The 17,179-nt window shown below is 31.2% G+C and overlaps 2 protein-coding genes across 5 annotated transcripts; one reads left to right on the plus strand and one right to left on the minus strand.

The window, feature by feature from the left end:
- Positions 1-1,255: 1,255 nt before the first annotated feature.
- LOC8280469 (TOM1-like protein 1) lies at positions 1,256-5,000 on the minus strand. 2 transcript variants are annotated; one of them, XM_015719733.3, is made up of 4 exons: positions 4,826-5,000; positions 3,879-4,457; positions 3,080-3,325; positions 1,256-1,984 (listed from the first exon to the last, which is right to left on the minus strand). In XM_015719733.3, the coding sequence occupies exons 2-4, from the start codon at positions 4,395-4,397 to the stop codon at positions 1,562-1,564; spliced, it is 1,188 nt and encodes a 395-aa protein (XP_015575219.2). In that variant the 5' UTR covers positions 4,398-4,457; positions 4,826-5,000; the 3' UTR covers positions 1,256-1,561. The 2 variants fall into 2 exon arrangements, with proteins under 2 accessions (XP_015575219.2, XP_002520034.2); XM_002519988.3 differs by having other exon boundaries at positions 3,879-4,443; positions 4,826-4,999.
- An 8,508-nt stretch (positions 5,001-13,508) lies between these two features.
- On the plus strand, positions 13,509-17,095 carry LOC8280470 (peptidyl-tRNA hydrolase 2, mitochondrial). 3 transcript variants are annotated; one of them, XM_048370004.1, is made up of 9 exons: positions 13,509-13,662; positions 13,798-14,055; positions 14,149-14,207; positions 15,209-15,268; positions 15,383-15,452; positions 15,727-15,796; positions 16,451-16,477; positions 16,558-16,600; positions 16,728-17,095. In XM_048370004.1, exons 2-9 carry the CDS (start codon positions 13,840-13,842, stop codon positions 16,735-16,737), a joined length of 555 nt encoding a protein of 184 aa, XP_048225961.1. In that variant the 5' UTR covers positions 13,509-13,662; positions 13,798-13,839; the 3' UTR covers positions 16,738-17,095. The 3 variants fall into 3 exon arrangements, with proteins under 3 accessions (XP_048225961.1, XP_048225960.1, XP_015575168.2); XM_048370003.1 differs by having other exon boundaries at positions 16,451-16,600; XM_015719682.2 differs by lacking the exon at positions 16,558-16,600.
- The last annotated feature ends 84 nt before the right edge of the window (positions 17,096-17,179 follow it).

Consider the following 17,179-nt stretch of genomic DNA (forward strand, 5'->3'; position numbering starts at 1 on the left):
GATTTTTTTTTTTAATTTTTTTATTATTAATTTACGTTTTTGAATTTCTTTTGAAAAAATACACTTATAAGATAGTAATATGATATGATTTTAATTTGTATTACTGTGACATCATCAAATGAGATAGATTTATTATTTTTATTTTATATTTTTATGTTTAATATTCGTGAATTGAATGATATTATATGTTTTTTATAGCAATTGCTATATGTTGATAACATGAAGATGTGTGTTTCAAAAAATATGTCAAATATTATTTAAAATACATAAAAGATATAATTAAAATAAAATATAAAAATATTTAACAGTAATAAAAATACACTAAAATGATATCAATAAAATATTAAAAGGATTCTGCAATCCAGTTACAACATCGTACAAATAAAATTTTTTGAAAAAAAATGATAAAGAAAAAGTTTATGAAGAAAAGAGAAAACTGTAAAAATAAAATTTTCAACATGCTTTTTCACATATTCCTGTAAATTTTCCTCTTCTTAAAAATTATTTAGTTGTTTTTGATAATTGGAGTTTTTTATTTTCAATTATCAAGTAAAGTTTGATAATTTAAATATTTTGGATTAAAATCTTTTTACGTTGAAGTTGGATATATGATAAGTTATATCTATATAATCTTAACCATTAATTTAAAATTAATAGATACAATTTATTATTTAACAATATAAAATTTAAATTTTAAATTTTAATAAAAATTTCAACCATTTAATTTTAAATCAAAAGTATAGATTACAAATAGATTGCAAACATAAGATTTATAAGTATAGATTGCGAACTTAAAACGACGTCGATTCAAATATTTTAATAAAAAATTGAATTTTAAGATCTCAAGCTCAAATATTAAAAAGATTCAAATATTTTAATAAAAAATTAAATTTTAAGATGTCAAGCTCAAATATTAAAAAGATATATTTAAATGTAAAAATATTTAAAATAGCATCAAAAAAAACACTTAAAAATATTTAAATTTATTATTATTATTTTTAAAGATAATAAATAACTATAAAACAAAAATTCTGATTAATACTTTTATTAATTTGTTTGATTATAACGACTTCAATAATAATTTTAATTTTGTTGATGTTATTGAAAATAAAAATTATGTTTCACAAAAATAATTTTTATTCATTTAAAGATTGATTGCATTTCATTGCCCGTGTATGTTGTAATCACAAAGTTCTGAAAATGGGAGCGATCTTAACATGCAACAAAATTCACTAGAGCAGAAGGCATAAGAAAGTGAGAAAATATGGGTCATCACCAGCAATCAGTTTCATTATGAGAAGTTCAAGAACCAAACTGTCTGTGCTGCATCAAGTAGGTATATACCATGTCAAGCAATTGTATCAAATCCAACACATAAACTAATTACAGAATTTGGCAGCAGAGAGTGCGAGTATGTGTCATGATGCTAATAATATCCATCAGCCATGTTCATGAAGTTTCCAACCAATTTGAAAATCAAACATCAATTCATGTTGAACACCTAACTGGCCTCACATCAAAGGCCTCTTTCCTAAACATGTAATTATCTCGACTAAGCAGCTCAGAAGCTTATGAGATCATCCTTTGAAGATTGCTGTTTCTTTGGATCTCGCGTACCTTCAGATGTGCCCCCACTTTTCTTACCGAAGATCATTTCATCAAGATCATCCATCATGTCATCATTGCTTCCTCCATGAGCTCCACCCCGAGAACCCGCTGGCTTCCTAATCAAGGCATCTTCTTTTGCATGGATAGGTGACTCGTCGGGCTCGACAGCCACAGGAATCATAGCAGGTTCAGGCTCAGAAGAAACCACTGATGGCTTCTTCAAATCTTCATACTTGGTGAGAACTTTCTGGATCTCATCGTTGACATTCAAAGCTTCAAAAAGCAAGGCTTCATTATCTCCTGCTGTCTCAATGATTCTCTGGACAGTAGATTGTGACTGACGACATTGCTGGACAAGTGTTATTGTCAAATCATCCTGCCAATGGAGAGAAAGCACTTCATCAATGAGATTGCACAACATTAGATGGTTGCTGGCTCAATTTCCCCAGATAGGAAATACTTAAAAGCTGACATGCTGACATATGACCTCCCCGATAGTGTTTTACTCATTCACTAAGGTAATAGCATTGCTTTGCTTACCAGGAGAACAATAAATTCATTTCACCACCAAAAACAGATATACAACTCACGCACTAGTCTTTACATTTTATGTTGCACTACAGTAATCAAAAGAGGGCCAGTTTGGCATTGATGTGGAGCATCCAACCAGCCCGAAAATGTCTTCCAACGTAAAAATCATAGTCAAATCAGGTATCATTCTAAAATAGAAAACATAAAACAAAAAAGATGAATGTACGTTGCATATGTACAAGTACAAAACATTCATGTTTAGATTTTGAATTTCCAATTCCACATGATGATTTCTCAAATAATCACTTTCAGGTACTTTTCTCAAGCATTATTAAGGCAGGACTAAATACAAAATAATTAAAATTGTTGGTGTTGAATAAAATGTGTTAGCAAAGCAACAGCACTAAATGGAGGATTATTTAGAAACAGCAACATATTAGGAGTTCAAGCATGCAAGAGAAAATATGATGAGTGAAAAACCAAAAAAGTCATAGCATCAATCTCCACACTGGAGATAGTTGGAACTTTAAAATAGTATGTAAGCACAAAATTTTGAAAATACAGCTGAAGCAAGCACCAGACTTTCAAGATGTTTGACTGACCCCTTTCCTCTTCTGGGACATGCATCACCAATTCACAAAGAACATCCTTTTAATCAAATCAAGAGTTAGATAATAGACTTGGACAGGTTTTTGTTTACAGATAAATAAATAAATAACCACTGGTATCTAGAATGTGTGATTTCCAATTCATCTATTTGCTTGATTTGATAAGTCATTCTAATACTTGATAGCAAAAGATGGATATGATTTATTACGTCAGTCTGAGATCCTGAAAATTCTCAGGACCTCAAATCACAAGTAGAACCAAGAAGACCAAATATTTCATAACTAATCCAGACCAGGACATGTAAATTAGATAAAGTATAAGATAAAGGTACCTTTAGAGCATCTTGTTCGGGAGAAGAGGACAACACAGTTGTGAGAAGTTCGATACTATTCCTCGCCACATCAAATGCTTCCTTTGTTTGTTCAGCTGTAAAGCTTACCACGGGAATATCATGCTGAATCTGCTGTGCAAGACTAGCATCCACTTCCGCTGCTGAAACTGATCGAGGTGGGGTAAATATGGGTGCTAAACTCTCGTTGTCACGACCAGGGAACCTGATACCCCTCGATCTTAAACTCTTCAATAGAAAAGAGAAAATCCCAGAAAAGGGAGAGAGGAAGGAGTTCAAGAAATCACATATATTAGCAAAAAAATCCAAATTTAATATTTAAATTTAGAGGCACAACAAAAACACAAAAAGCTCCTTGGCAATTCATTCAGAAATGAACATCATTATCTTAGCTAATGTAAAGATGTCCACAAATTCCATCATAGAAGAAAGCTATAGCCCTTATTAATAATACTTATTTAACAAACTGAAACAAATCTCTTATAGCATGACTCTTTGTTCAAGATTCTAAAGTTAATGTTCGTATTGTGTCAGATAAAATGCTTAATTTCTCCCCCATAAGAACGGCTTCAGTAAAATGATGACTAAGACCTCAATTTTAGTTATGAAAGAACGCTAAGCTGAAGTATAGACAATAATTTTCACCAAAATCAATGTTATTTATCATTTATCCAAGCCTAAAAATAATTACACAACCCAAACAAAATATTCCACTCCTTTTGTCAGATTTTCAGGCACCCAAAAAAAGAATGAAAATATTAGGAGCAAGCAGAATGAATACCTTATATGTTTCTTCATAAACAGGTAAATAACGAAGCTCACTAGTTGACTCCCCCCATGATTCAATCAACATCAGAGCCTTATTCCGATTATTAACAACAGTCTGCGGATCATCAATCAGCTTCACCATTTCATCAAGTACCCTCTCAGCTGCAACCTCGGAGAAAGCCTTCTCACAATTCTTAACAATTGTTTCAAGTAATACCAAAGCCAAATATTGTATTCTAGCATTCTTCATCATAATCCGTTTCTTTATCCCACGAATTAATTCAACACTATTAACTCTTTCATGATTAATTATATCACATATATCAAGATTCATAGCCCAATCAGGCTCTTCAAGGGTCTCAGCAGTAGCATCCTCAACAAGTTTATCAGCCTGATTTGGACCTTGGAAAAGCTCCTTCACCTTAAAGCTCATCGAGCTCATACCTGCAGTCATCTTTCTACCTACCTCAGCACCTCCAATCTTGAGTCGTTCTCTGAAAGCATTCACTTTATCCATCAAATTCTCGCCCATTTATACAGCCTTTTCAAAGCCCTACTGCTAATATATAATTGGAGTCCTGAAAATAAAATGCTTAACAAAATCAAACCAGAATACAACAAACTTATTAGAGTCAACTCAACTAGTCATATAAAAAAATTTATAATTCAAAAAACAAAATTCACCTAAAAATCTATTCTTTCCCACAAATTAAACCAAAAAAAAAAAAAAAAAGAGTAAGGAACTAATAGAATCAGAATTTCCAAGAGTAAATAAAGAACAGCCCTGATTATAAAATCTACGATACATCTAAAAGCTATAAACTTCAAACAAAATTTAAAAGAAAAATCTGCTGCTCTTTCGCTTGACTTTTTCTCCACGATAGAAAGTTATACATGACCAGATCGAGCTAAAAGAAATAAGCTTTAACTACTAGAAACAAAAAAAAAAGATAAAATTACCTTAAAAATTGAACAGAAATTAGAGAGTTTGTTGCTGTTGTTGTGGTTGTTGGCGGTGGTGGTGTCACTGAGTGGACTCGGTAAAGTTTTTCTTTAACGTTCCTTGAAGTTTCAGTCTTCTGCTTTCTCTCTCTCTCTTTTTCTCATATATGTTCGCTAAATAGAATTATTTCGCTATTTATTATTTTATTTTGGCTATTTCGCGTTTTTTAAGATTTTGTTTAATTTTTCATTACTATGTAGCTGCAACACATCATAACCCATGGACCTTAGCACTTTGATTGTGTACACGTAATTTGACTAGCGGATCAACTTAAGGAATGTAAAGTAGGGATATAGAGACGTGGGTGTTCATTAACCAGGGTAACCTGCAAACTAAACCAGAATCAAATTCTAAAAGTTTGATTTATTAAGATTTTATAGTTGTTTTAGTAAAACTCAAACCAAACTGCAAGCTGTAGTCTATATATTAATATATGCTTTATTAATTTTTAGTATTAATTCTATAAAACATATATTTTTTTTACTGTGATTTTATATTTTATATATATATATTTGAAATTTTATTATTTTCAATGCAACTTGTGGATTATATGTTATTTTTAATATAATTTTATTTTCATACAACTTTCATTATGTCTTAACTTACACCGATTACATAAAAAGTTATGCTATAAAGTCTATTTTTAAATTTATGGACAATCAATCACTATTATTTTAAATAAATTTTTAATATTATATATTATTCTACTAATTTAAATTGTTAGTGAATTTATATAATTTTTAATTATTTATATAAACTAAAATTATATAGATGGATTTTATAATTATCAAGTACCACCTATTAAATTTAAAAATATATAAAAATTTAATAAAAAAATATATTTAGTTTATCGATAATTAAGTACTTTATATAAGTAACTACTGTAATAGGTATGTGTTAGTTTGGTACGATCAATGCAATTTGGTATTTTATAAACTGATATTTGGTAGGCCGATAAATTAAACGTTTGATAAAATCTTATTAGTGGTACGTTGATATTATATAAATGACTGTTAAATATATACTTTATTTTTAAATATATTTTTTTATCTATATTATTTTTAATGATATAAATTAATAAAAATAATTTATAATAATTAAAAATATTATATTTAATTTTATTTGGGCCAATTGTCTTGTCATTAAAAATATTAAAAATTATTTTAAAAATAAAAATTTAAATTTAAACATTACTAATAAAAAATTATAATTTAAAAAATATATATAAATATCTTAATTATTTAACTATTAAATTTAATTTTAAAATAATAATTATTTATTATAAATTATAAAAGATTGATTATGTGAGATTAACTTAAAGTAACAATTTTTATCAGTACGTTTAAATAAGGATTATATTGTCTAAATAAATAAATCAATTAAATCAGTTATCGGCTGATAAGAAGAAACTTTAAAATAGAGCGAATGCAATCAACAGTTGGTTGAGACTAAATTAATGATAAATGGTTAATTTTTAAATATTTATCAAATATTTTAATATAGTTATTCAGTATAAACAACTATTCATTGTATAAAACCTTTTAACTAAAGACTTTTTATATTAATAAATTATTAAAATTAAAATGATATCAATTTTTATAAATTTATATTATATCACACACTTATGATCCATCAAAAAGACTCTTAAATATAATTTTTACAAATATTTATAGACTTTTTTCTAGAGTGAATAATTTTTAAAAAATTTATTTAAAAAGTTTATGAATTATTAATAGTTGTACGAGATTTAGAAAATTTATTCTTGAATTTTATATGCTTTGTTTTTAATCTTTATAAACATTTATAGATTATTAACTTTCAATTCTTATTAACTTTCTTAAGCTATTACTATCAATTATATAAACAATATAATTATCATTATATTATTAGTCTGTTCATATACTCTTTTTCTTTTTTTACTTATACTTTAATTATATTGTATATAATATTATTTACAGAACTAAATATAATGAATGAAATTTACTCTGCTATATTATATTCAAATTTATTAAAAATTTTGTCTCATAAAATAAATATTATTATTTTATTAATTACAATATTATTTTAAGAAAATCGCCATGACATATATGTTCCAACTATATTATTAAGCTTGTATCATATTTATTATATTTTGTACATAGTTAATTAAATACACAATAATTATTTTTAACTAATCATCCAAATAAAAGAAATTTGTTAGAGAAGTAGGAAATGCATAAAATCAAAGGGTAGATTATCCTAGTGCGTTTGGGCAAAACTAAATGCTATATAAAAAGATCAATTCTTTTTCATAAGGTGCTTCAAAAAAATAATGTATATCTATCTCAATACATAAATATGAAATTTAAATTTTTTATATATATGTGTTTAATTTTTGACATATAAAATTATTATTTTATATGCATATTTACTTTTGACACATAGAATTTAAATTTATATATAATATTTTTATTAATTTATTGATTAAAAGTTACACTTCTAATTAAACACTCATTATAATTCTAAAAAATAATATATTAATAATAAATTAGTTTTCTAGTTAAATAATGATTAGTTTTATAATTAGATAATTATTATTTTAAAATAACATATTAATTATATTTTGATATTATATTAACTAATAAATTAATTTTTAATTAGATAAATGATTCTAATTATAAAAAATAGCATTTTTAAGTATTATATTCATTAATAAATTAATATATAATTATATAATAATTATAAAAAATAGTAATATCAATTATATCAATAGTATTAATTTATATAATATTAAAATTAATAAATATTTTATATTATTTATATTAGGATTGAAGAAAGGTTTATAGCGTTTTATTGATTAGAAGAAAAAGGAGAACATCAAAAAAGTATAAAACCCTAATACAAAAGAGAGCTATATATACTCCTACACTAAGAATATAGAAAAGACTAAACTACTACCCTTACAATATACAAAGAATTACATTATTTAGCATCCCCCCTCAAACTCACGAGGCGATGGTAACAAGCATCGAGAGTTTGTCAGACAGAAAATAAAACCGTTAAGCAGTTAAACATTTTGTAAACAAGTCTGCAAGCTGTAAGGAAGAAGAAACAAAAGGCAATGTCAATGTGCCATTCTGAAGGTGATGACGGGTAATATGACAATCAATTTCGATATATTTGGTCCGTTCGTGAAAAACTGAATTGTGAGCAATCTGAATAATACTCTTATTATCATAATGTAAAAGAGTCGGTTGCCGCAGAAAGACACCCATATCAGCAAGCAACCATCGTAACCAAACTATTTCACAAGTAGTGGAAGCCATAACGCGATATTCAGCCTCCATTGAGGATCGAAAAATGACGTCCTGCTTCTTACTTTTCCAAGAGATAAGGGAATCACCTAAAAAAATACAAGATCCAATAGTCGATTTGCGGTCAGTAGGATCACTGGCCCAATCAGCATCAGAGTAAGCACATAACTCTAATGATGAAGTAGATGAAAGTAGAAGAGTCTGAAACTGAGTGCCGCAGAGGTATCTCAAAATGCGAAGAACAGCAACCCAATGAACTGTAGTAGGAGAAGTAACAAACTGACTAACTATATGAACAGTATATGCGATATCAGGATGAGTGATAGTGAGATAAACCAGACTTCCAACAATAGTCCGATACAGACTCGGATCCAGTGGTAGAGAACCATCAGAAGCAGAGTAACGAGCGTTGAGCTTAATTGGAATATCAACAGTCTTATTATCAGAAAGCCGAGCACGCTCAAAAATATCAGAAATTACTTAGATTGAGAAAGAAGATACCCTTTTAGAAGCAACTTCAATACCCAAGAAGTAATGAAGGGAACCCAAGTCCTTTATAGCAAAACAACGAGTCAGTTCAGACTTTAATAGACTAGTCCCGACAGCATCATCACCTGTAATAATCATATTATCAACACATAGAGAAAGCAAAATTCAACTAGCCGAAGTACATTTGACAAATAGGGCAGAGTCATGGTTGCTAGGATGAAAACCAAGTGAAGTAATCACAGTAGAAAACTTTTCAAACCAGGCACGAGGAGCCTGTTTGAGACCATAAAGAGCCTTCCTGAGTTTGCAAACTTCACCAGGCTGATGATCAAGGCCAGGAGGAGGAACCATATAAACTTCTTCGTGAAGATCGCCATTCAAAAAGGCATTTTTAACATCCATTTGAGTTACATCCCAATGACGAACAAAAGCAACAGCAATGAGTGCTCGAACTGTGGTCATTTTAACAACGGGAGCAAAAGTCTCCTCATAATCCATACCATATTCCTGAGAATAACCCTTAGCCACTAGACGGGCTTTATACCTTTCAATAGACCCATCATACTTAGTTTTAATCTTATAAATCCAGCAAGAGCCAATAGAATGTTTACCTGCAGGAAGGGACACTAAATCCCAAGTATGGGTTTGATGAAGAGCAGTTAGCTCCTCAACCATAGCATGCTGCCAAAGCGGATCAAGAATGGCTTCTTTGAAAGATGAAGGCTCAGAAAGACGATGAATAAAAGCTAGAAAAGAAGCAAATAAACTCGAATAACAAGAATAATCAAAATCAGGTTGTTTAGTGGATTTACGATTTCTTACAGGATAGCGAGGTTCGATAGTATCCGCAGTCTCAGGAGATGATATAGAGAAAGAGCGAGTAGAAGTGTCAGGAATACCAACAAAGGGTAGCTCATCAATATCAATAGCAAAAGGATCAATGTGGACAAGATCAGGCATAGATATATTATGAGGACGATCAGGAATGGTAAAATAAGGAATATGTTTAAGAAAAATAACATGACGGGAGACATATAACTTATGACTGACTGGATCAAAACAACGATATCCTTTTTGACCTGCACCATAACCAAGAAAAACACATACAATAGAGCGAGATGTTAACTTACTACGTTCAACATGAGGAAGAAGGACAAAGCATGTAGAACCAAAGACACGAAGGGAAGAGTAATATGGAGGACAACCATACAATCTTTCATAAGGAGACAAACCGGAATTATGAGAAATAGGAATTTATGTTAATTAAGTGAATAGAAGTAAGAATTCCATCCCCCCAAAATTCACTAGGAACGCTAGCAGACAACAAGAGGGATCGAGCAGTCTCAAGAATGTGCCCATGTTTTCTTTCAGCAATTCCATTTTGTTCAAGAGTATCAGTGCAAGAAGTCTGGTAAATTGTACCATCTAAAGCAAGTAGGTCTTTAAAAGCATGAGAAGTATATTCTCCTCCCAAGTCACATCTAAAACACTTTAATGACAATTGAATGTTGGGTTTTCACAAGAGATTGAAATTCATTATAAATGTCAAAAAAGTCTGAACGATGTTTCATAAGATAAACTCAACAATAACAAGTGCAATCATCAATAAAAGATACATAATAACGAGAATTCCCTTTTATAGAGACAGGAGAGGGTCCCCATACATCAGAATGAATAAGTTCAAAAGGAGTAACAGAAAAAGTAGTACTTTTAGATACAGGCAATGCAGTAAACTTTGCTAGTTTACAACCACTACAATCAGAAATATCATGAGTTTTTAAATTTTCTAAATCTCATGTAGAGACCAAAAATTGCAAACGAGACATAGAGATATGACTAAAGCGAGAATGCCACAAATAAAATACAGACGAGGATGGACTTAAACGAAAGGATGACAAATTGACACCAGAAGCAGATGCTGCAGTATGAGGAGTTTTGAGCTGATCCAATACATAAAGTCCTCCTTCTCTATGGCCGATTCCAATCACCTCCTGAGAATGTGGATCCTGATTTGAACAAGTAGAGGAAGAAAAAGAGACTGAGCATCTAGTATCATAAATCTGACCAACAGAAGCTGGATTCACAGTAAGAATAGGAATGTGATAAACATTGGATAAGGATAGAGAAGGCGTAATAACTGAACCAACACCTTGCAATGGCATAGGTGTACCACTTACATTCATAACAGGGACTAAAACTTTAGAGGTTAGAGAAGTAAATGATGATAAATTAGGTGACATATGGTTTGAAGCACCAGAATCTAAAATCCAGGAGGAAGGGGATATACCTGAAGAACTAGATGGCAAACCTATTTGAGAGGAAGCAAACATGGCATGAGGCTGAGAAGCAAAGAACTGCTGAAACTGCTCGATCAATGATGGGTCCAAGGAGGAAGTTGATACAGCATTGTGAGGACGAGGTAGAAGAGGAGGTCCATTGTGGAGAGGCGGTGGTCAATAAGACCACTATTGAGACTGCTGTTGTTGCTGCTGTTTTCCTCTGCCCAATTTCGGACACTGAGATTTCTAATGACCTTTTTGCTTGCAGAACCCGCATTCATCCCGAGCAACAGATCCAGATGGTCTGAATTGAGACTTAGAGTTTCGAGGAGGCATGGCAAAAATGGATGGAGTAGAAGCTGAAGAAACCTCTTTTACAGCCGAGTGCTTCAGATTAAGACGAATTTTTTCGGCCAAAAGCTCACTAACAACAGAGTCAACAGAAGGCAATAGATGACGATGTAGAATAGACCCGCGAAGTCCTTCAAACTCATTACGAAGGGCCATTAAAAACTGTACCAACCTTTGCTCCTCTCTTCGTGCAACATATGCCCCAAAGGCTCGCAATTCAGCAGATTCTGTGAGAGCCAATTAATCCTACAAATCTTTCATAAATTCATAAATTTCCTGAATACTCGCATTTCTCTGCTGAAGAGCACGAATGTTAGACTCCAACTGGTATTGTTTTACGAAATTAGACTGCGCGTACAGTCTGGCCAGATAATCCCAAACCTCCTTAACTGTCTCAAATTTTGCTAGCTGAGTGCCTATGGAATGTTTAACAAAATTATTGATCCAGGTGATAATTTTTGAATTATCGACCTCCCATTTATCCAGTAGTGCCACATAGTCCACGCTTGCCGCACTATCTTGGGGCTTAACAGAGACACCCGAAATATATCCCCACTTTTGTTTACCTTTTAGAAAATTTTTCATCACATAACTCCAATAGGCATAATTTTACCATCTAATTGAACACTGATTGCTTGGAGTGAGTCATCCCTAACTTCAGCCATCATGCCAACAGATTAACAGTAATCAATTACCCAAAGTATAACAGTCAACTTACTATAGAAAAATATTTAGCAGATAGTACCAACAAGCCAAAGTGAAGATAGTACCAACAAGCCAAAGTGATTAGCATAAAGAGAAAATGCCCACCCCTTTTGTACAGAAAATCAACAAATCAACAACATTCGATAAAACAACACACAGTCTAAAACACTAACAAACGGAAGCGAAACTAATTTCCAAAATCAATTTCAGTCTGAATACCTTCTTTTAGCTCATATGAAACGACACTGTTTCACAACAACAACAAAGAATCGAAGACAACACAACTCTACACAGAGACTTAGACGACGAAAGAACAACACGCTTAATCAAAACCAAAGAATAACGCATTTAGCAGAATAAACGGAAGCTAAACCAATTTCCAAAATCAATTTTAGTATGAATACCTTCTTTTAGCTCATATGAAACAATACCGTTTTACAGCAGCTCTACAACAGCAATCGACGCAGCAAGAAGAAGAATAGCAAGAAGCACAAAACGATGCACAACAGTCGACAAGCTTTGATACCATGTTAGGATTGAAGAAAGGTTTATAGCGTTTTATTGATTAGAAGAAAAAGGAGAACATCAAAAAAGTATATAACTCTAATACAAAACAGAGCTATATTTATTCCTATACTAAAAATATAGAAAAAACTAAACTACATTTACAATATACAAAGGATTATATTATTTAACAATTTATATTAATAAAATTTAAATAAAATTAAAATATTTAAAAATATTTATTTTGTTATTATCTTTTAATATTTTAAAAATTAAAAAATTTATTAAATTATCTCTATAAATTTAATTTTATAATTAGAATAATAATATAGCAGACTAAACCATTAATATATATAAAAAGCGACGTTGCCTTTCATAAAAGAGGGAGAGTATATATATCCATGCTAAGGACGTGGACGATGGTTTGCACAAGTTTGAATGAAAATGGTAAGACATGGAACATCGTATAATTTCTCTCAAGCAGTTGAGGAGATGTCAAAGTCCACGTTGAAGGGTGATGGGTCCCTTTCTCTGTTTCGCCGTTGATTATTTATTTATTTATTTCAATCTTGTCCTAATGTTACCCAATGGCTATTAGCAGGTAATTAGAACATAGTGATTTTAATTGATTTAGATTTTTATTTTTAATAAACAATTTATCTAAGAATTACTTTTTTCTTAATTCGTAAAACTCTAATGAACCATAAATTATGCAACATGAAATCATTTAATTAAAGATTATAGCCAAATTTAAAAGTAGTATTCATTTTCTGCTTATTTAGCATATAATATAATTTATAATTTTTTTATGGAAATAATTTATAATTTTAAAATTGTTATTTTTAAACAGCTTAAATTAATATTAAAGGAACATGTCTTAGCATTTAGTTACCGTCACATTTTGTTTCTTTATGTTAAAAATTAAATTTAAAATCAGATTCAAGAAACAGCATAATTTACTTATTTAATTTTAAATCAATCCATAATAAAGGTTCAAATGATATACTTTGATTATTTATAAGGACTAAGTTGTAATATAGTCTAGACTCCAAAGTCCAAACCTGAGAATAGTAGAGAGCAAGGAGTGAAAGAATGAACGCGGCGAAGAAAAATTGAACGCAAGAATCAGAAGAAGAAGAACCCATCTCAATTTATGTGACATTTGATTCTATTGTAAGCCACTCCTCCTTATATAGAATTTTAAAATCTTCTCTGGCTTCTTCTTATAGTCGTTGATTAAACAATACCATGTGTGTAGTTTTTAATTTTTTTTTTTTTTTTGTGCGTGTGTGTCTGTGTTAATGGCAGAGTTTTTATTGGAGAAAGAGGACTGATTCTTATCTGGGATTGATGGATTTGAGTTGGCTTAGTGCCATTTTAGTAGGGGCAGGCTGTCTTGCTTTGGGTTACTGCATTGGTTCACGCCGTCCTGCTTTTATCTTTCTTAGAGCTAAAAGAGTGGCTAAAGATGCAAAATTTGGGAATGGAAACAAGAAAAATGATAAGAAGGTTAAAGAGCCCCTTGAAATTGAAAAGCTTGCTGATATTCTTGATGATTTCAAAATGGTACATGTTTCTTTCTTCGCTTCTAAATTTAAAGATCTGTTCTTTAGCTTTTAATTTATTTATTTCTGTTTATCAGTTTTTTCTTCTATGCAGATTTTGGTTGTTAGGAATGATCTTAAGATGGGGAAAGGAAAAATTGCTGCTCAATGCAGGTAGCATAGTTCATTTCTCAGTTTAGATAAACATGTTTTGCTGACTTTATAACAAATACTTTTTTCCCCCTTCTTTTCTTGGTTATCTCTATGAACAGTTTCTGAATTCACTGTGAACTGCCTTTTATTGTGGAATTAAAAATTTCTGTTTTCATTTTGAGATTGCTTTGATAGGGGTCTAAATGGGAAAGTTTTGGAGATTAGATCAATGGACTCTTAAAAGAGCTCGATTCTTCAATAGTATTTGTACTCTAGGGTGCTTGACAGAGATACTTTCTGATTGTGAAGAAATCCTATGGTGACTGTTGGCTTACTGGTGATATGTTTCTTTTGGAGGCCAACTGCTATTGTCTTCCACATGTAAATGTGAAGATTTTCTTAAACATTACATGGGGTATAGGACTTAATATATTTTTGGGGAACCACAATATGCTTGTTACATTTGCATATAAATTTATGATGATGAGGGATGCATATAGTTTATGCCTGGTAGTTTTGAGATGTCTAGCTGCATCAGTAAGGGGTTAGGATGGGTACCACTAATTTACTGGCCTTTTGGAAGTAGATTTGACCATAAAGAACATAAGGCTAATAAATCCATTTGCCTAAGCTGTCAATTAAGTGTTCAGTGTTAAAATCTATGTCTCAGTTCATTGATCAGCTGAAGAAATGACTAATTTTAGCTTAAGGCTAGTGAAGCTACTACTGGTGCTGGAATATTATTATTATTCTTTTTTTAATAAAATAAAAATCTTTTACTACAAATGTTGTTCTTTTTCCTAGTTTCTCTTGCCTATTGAGTCAGGATTTTATGGTTTTTTCTGTATAAATGCACCACATTATAAAATGATGTTTTAACCTTTCTTCCTTTTAGAATATAGTATTATTCAATGAGATATTGACACTAGTAATCCTTTATTAATTCATTTGTCAATATTTTTTTCTTTTGCTGTTAAACTGTTCTTATTTTAGTCCGTGACCAGTGTTTTGTCTATTGGCAGTCATGCAACTTTAGGCCTATATAAAAAGCTCCTCCATCGGGCACCAAAAGCTTTAAACAGGTACAGTCACATGCTACTCTGAATAACATAATGCAGATTTATTTTTCTTTTGTGTTTTTTTCTTCTTCTTCTTCCTGCTCCTTTCCTGATTTTAAAGTTTTTCTTAAAATTCAGGTGGGAGATGTGTGCACAGCCAAAGGTTGTTGTAAAAATTGAAAGCGAGGAGGATATGCTTGTATTGCAAGTCAGTATGCCTTAGATTTTTCTTTTATGATGTTATAGTAGTTAAATGTTAACGTCATTTTAGGATCCATATACTGTTGTTCTAGTTGATATCAGTATAACATCCTCACTTTTCATTTCCTCACATATTTTATGTAGCTGAATATTCTGGTTAAATGTATTCATATGTCATGAATTGTAAGACGTGTATAATCAAAAAGTATAAGTTATAGATTTCCCAGGAGTACTCGCTTACTCTTATTTGTACCAGCTCTTACTTTATCCAACTTTGACAGGAGAGAGCAAAATCACTTAAATTACCAACTCATATTACAATTGATGCTGGGAGAACACAGATTGCCCCGAGTGAGTTGCTAAGCTGATTTCCTTTATTCCTTGCCTTTGGCAGATGACTTGTTTTTTGCATTGATTGTGTATTTTTTAGTTTCGGTTTGGGATTCAAGTCTCCATTTTGACCTGGACTTCTTGAAGTCATTTTCATTTGCATATTTGAAGCATAGCCTAATCATGAGTTCACATACATGTATTATATTAATAGTGGAAGAAAAAAAGAAAAGAACACTATGGTCCATATGGAGAATGGTAAGCAAGAGTTGAAAATTGGCTCTGCAATAAGTAGAAGCAACAAGGAACCACGGCAAATGCTTTTAAGAAGCTGACTATGAAGCAGTATGAAAACATTGCAACAAACCAGGAAAGCTTTTTTAGTTCTAGTTGCAAAGAAAAATTGAGTTTGCGCTTCTAGATTACTGATTTTGCAAAGTGGAAGCCAAGCTATAATGTCTCAGAATGCAAGAATGTGTAGGATAAGATTGTTTGCTTAAATCACCTGCTTTATCCCATTTATTTTTCCCAGAGAAGTCTGTTTTTCAATTACAGATTTTCAATAATATCCTTCTTTTCAGGTCTACCATCCAACTTAGCTTACACCGACTTTGTTTTTCCCCTAAACAAATGATACTAATTTTCTTTTATTTTATTTTCTTGCTTTTGTCTCAGATTCAAGAACGGTGATGGCTATTCTTGGTAAGTTTCTTCATTCCAGTAGGTGTTTACCTTGTGAGCTATCTGATTTAGTTGTAGGGACGACTCAATTCCTTGAACAGCTTCAAACTGGAGTTATCAGTCATACATATGTAGCTATGCTTCGTAAGTGACTTGGCAGACTAGGAAGTAGAGCATCTTCAGTCGTCAGTGTGCTGAATATCATTCATTCGTCTTCAACAAAAACAAACTCCAGATTTCTTCATTTATCTCTTGACAATCCTATGTGCAGGACCTGTTGAAGTGGTCGATGATGTGACAGGCGGACTGAAGCTTTTGTAGATGCTTGTCCATCAAAGTGTATCAACTGTGCAAATTCCACATTCATGAAAGGAACGGTGCCTCTTTATGTATGAGAAACTTCCAGTCTATGCAATGCAAGCCTTAGCCAGCAATGGTTGATAATTAATCTCTCCAATTTGCAACTATTGTTACTGATAATGGCGAAAATTCTGTGGTGCCCCATTTTAGTTTTAGGGGATGGATGGACAAACACCATGATATTTTCTTCAGGATTCTCGGCATATTCTTGTCATCTGTAATACCCAGTTGATAATATTATTAAGGAGTTGGGCCTTTTGAGGCTCATTTTTCTGCCAATCAAATGTGGCCTTTATTAGTAGTAAACCAAGAATTGTCTCTTTGATTTTCTTTTCAATCAAGTCAAATTAATTTAACCAAACA

Source organism: Ricinus communis, chromosome 10, assembly GCF_019578655.1.
Source record: "Ricinus communis isolate WT05 ecotype wild-type chromosome 10, ASM1957865v1, whole genome shotgun sequence".
Taxonomy (NCBI): Eukaryota; Viridiplantae; Streptophyta; class Magnoliopsida; order Malpighiales; family Euphorbiaceae; genus Ricinus; species Ricinus communis.

Bases quoted from the DNA above. Each gene is read 5' to 3' on its own strand.
- LOC8280469 (XM_015719733.3), bottom strand. From the start codon at position 4,397: ATGGGCGAGAATTTGATGGATAAAGTGAATGCTTTCAGAGAACGACTC. The intron at 3,326-3,878 runs GTATTCATTCTG...TTTCTATTGAAG, and splicing joins TTTATGAAGAAACATATAAG to AGTTTAAGATCGAGGGGTAT. The intron at 1,985-3,079 runs GTACCTTTATCT...CTCCATTGGCAG, and splicing joins CCGAACAAGATGCTCTAAAG to GATGATTTGACAATAACACT.
- LOC8280470 (XM_048370003.1), top strand. From the start codon at position 13,840: ATGGATTTGAGTTGGCTTAGTGCCATTTTAGTAGGGGCAGGCTGTCTT. The intron at 14,056-14,148 runs GTACATGTTTCT...TCTTCTATGCAG, and splicing joins TTCTTGATGATTTCAAAATG to ATTTTGGTTGTTAGGAATGA. The intron at 16,601-16,727 runs GTAAGTGACTTG...TCCTATGTGCAG, and splicing joins TACATATGTAGCTATGCTTC to GACCTGTTGAAGTGGTCGAT.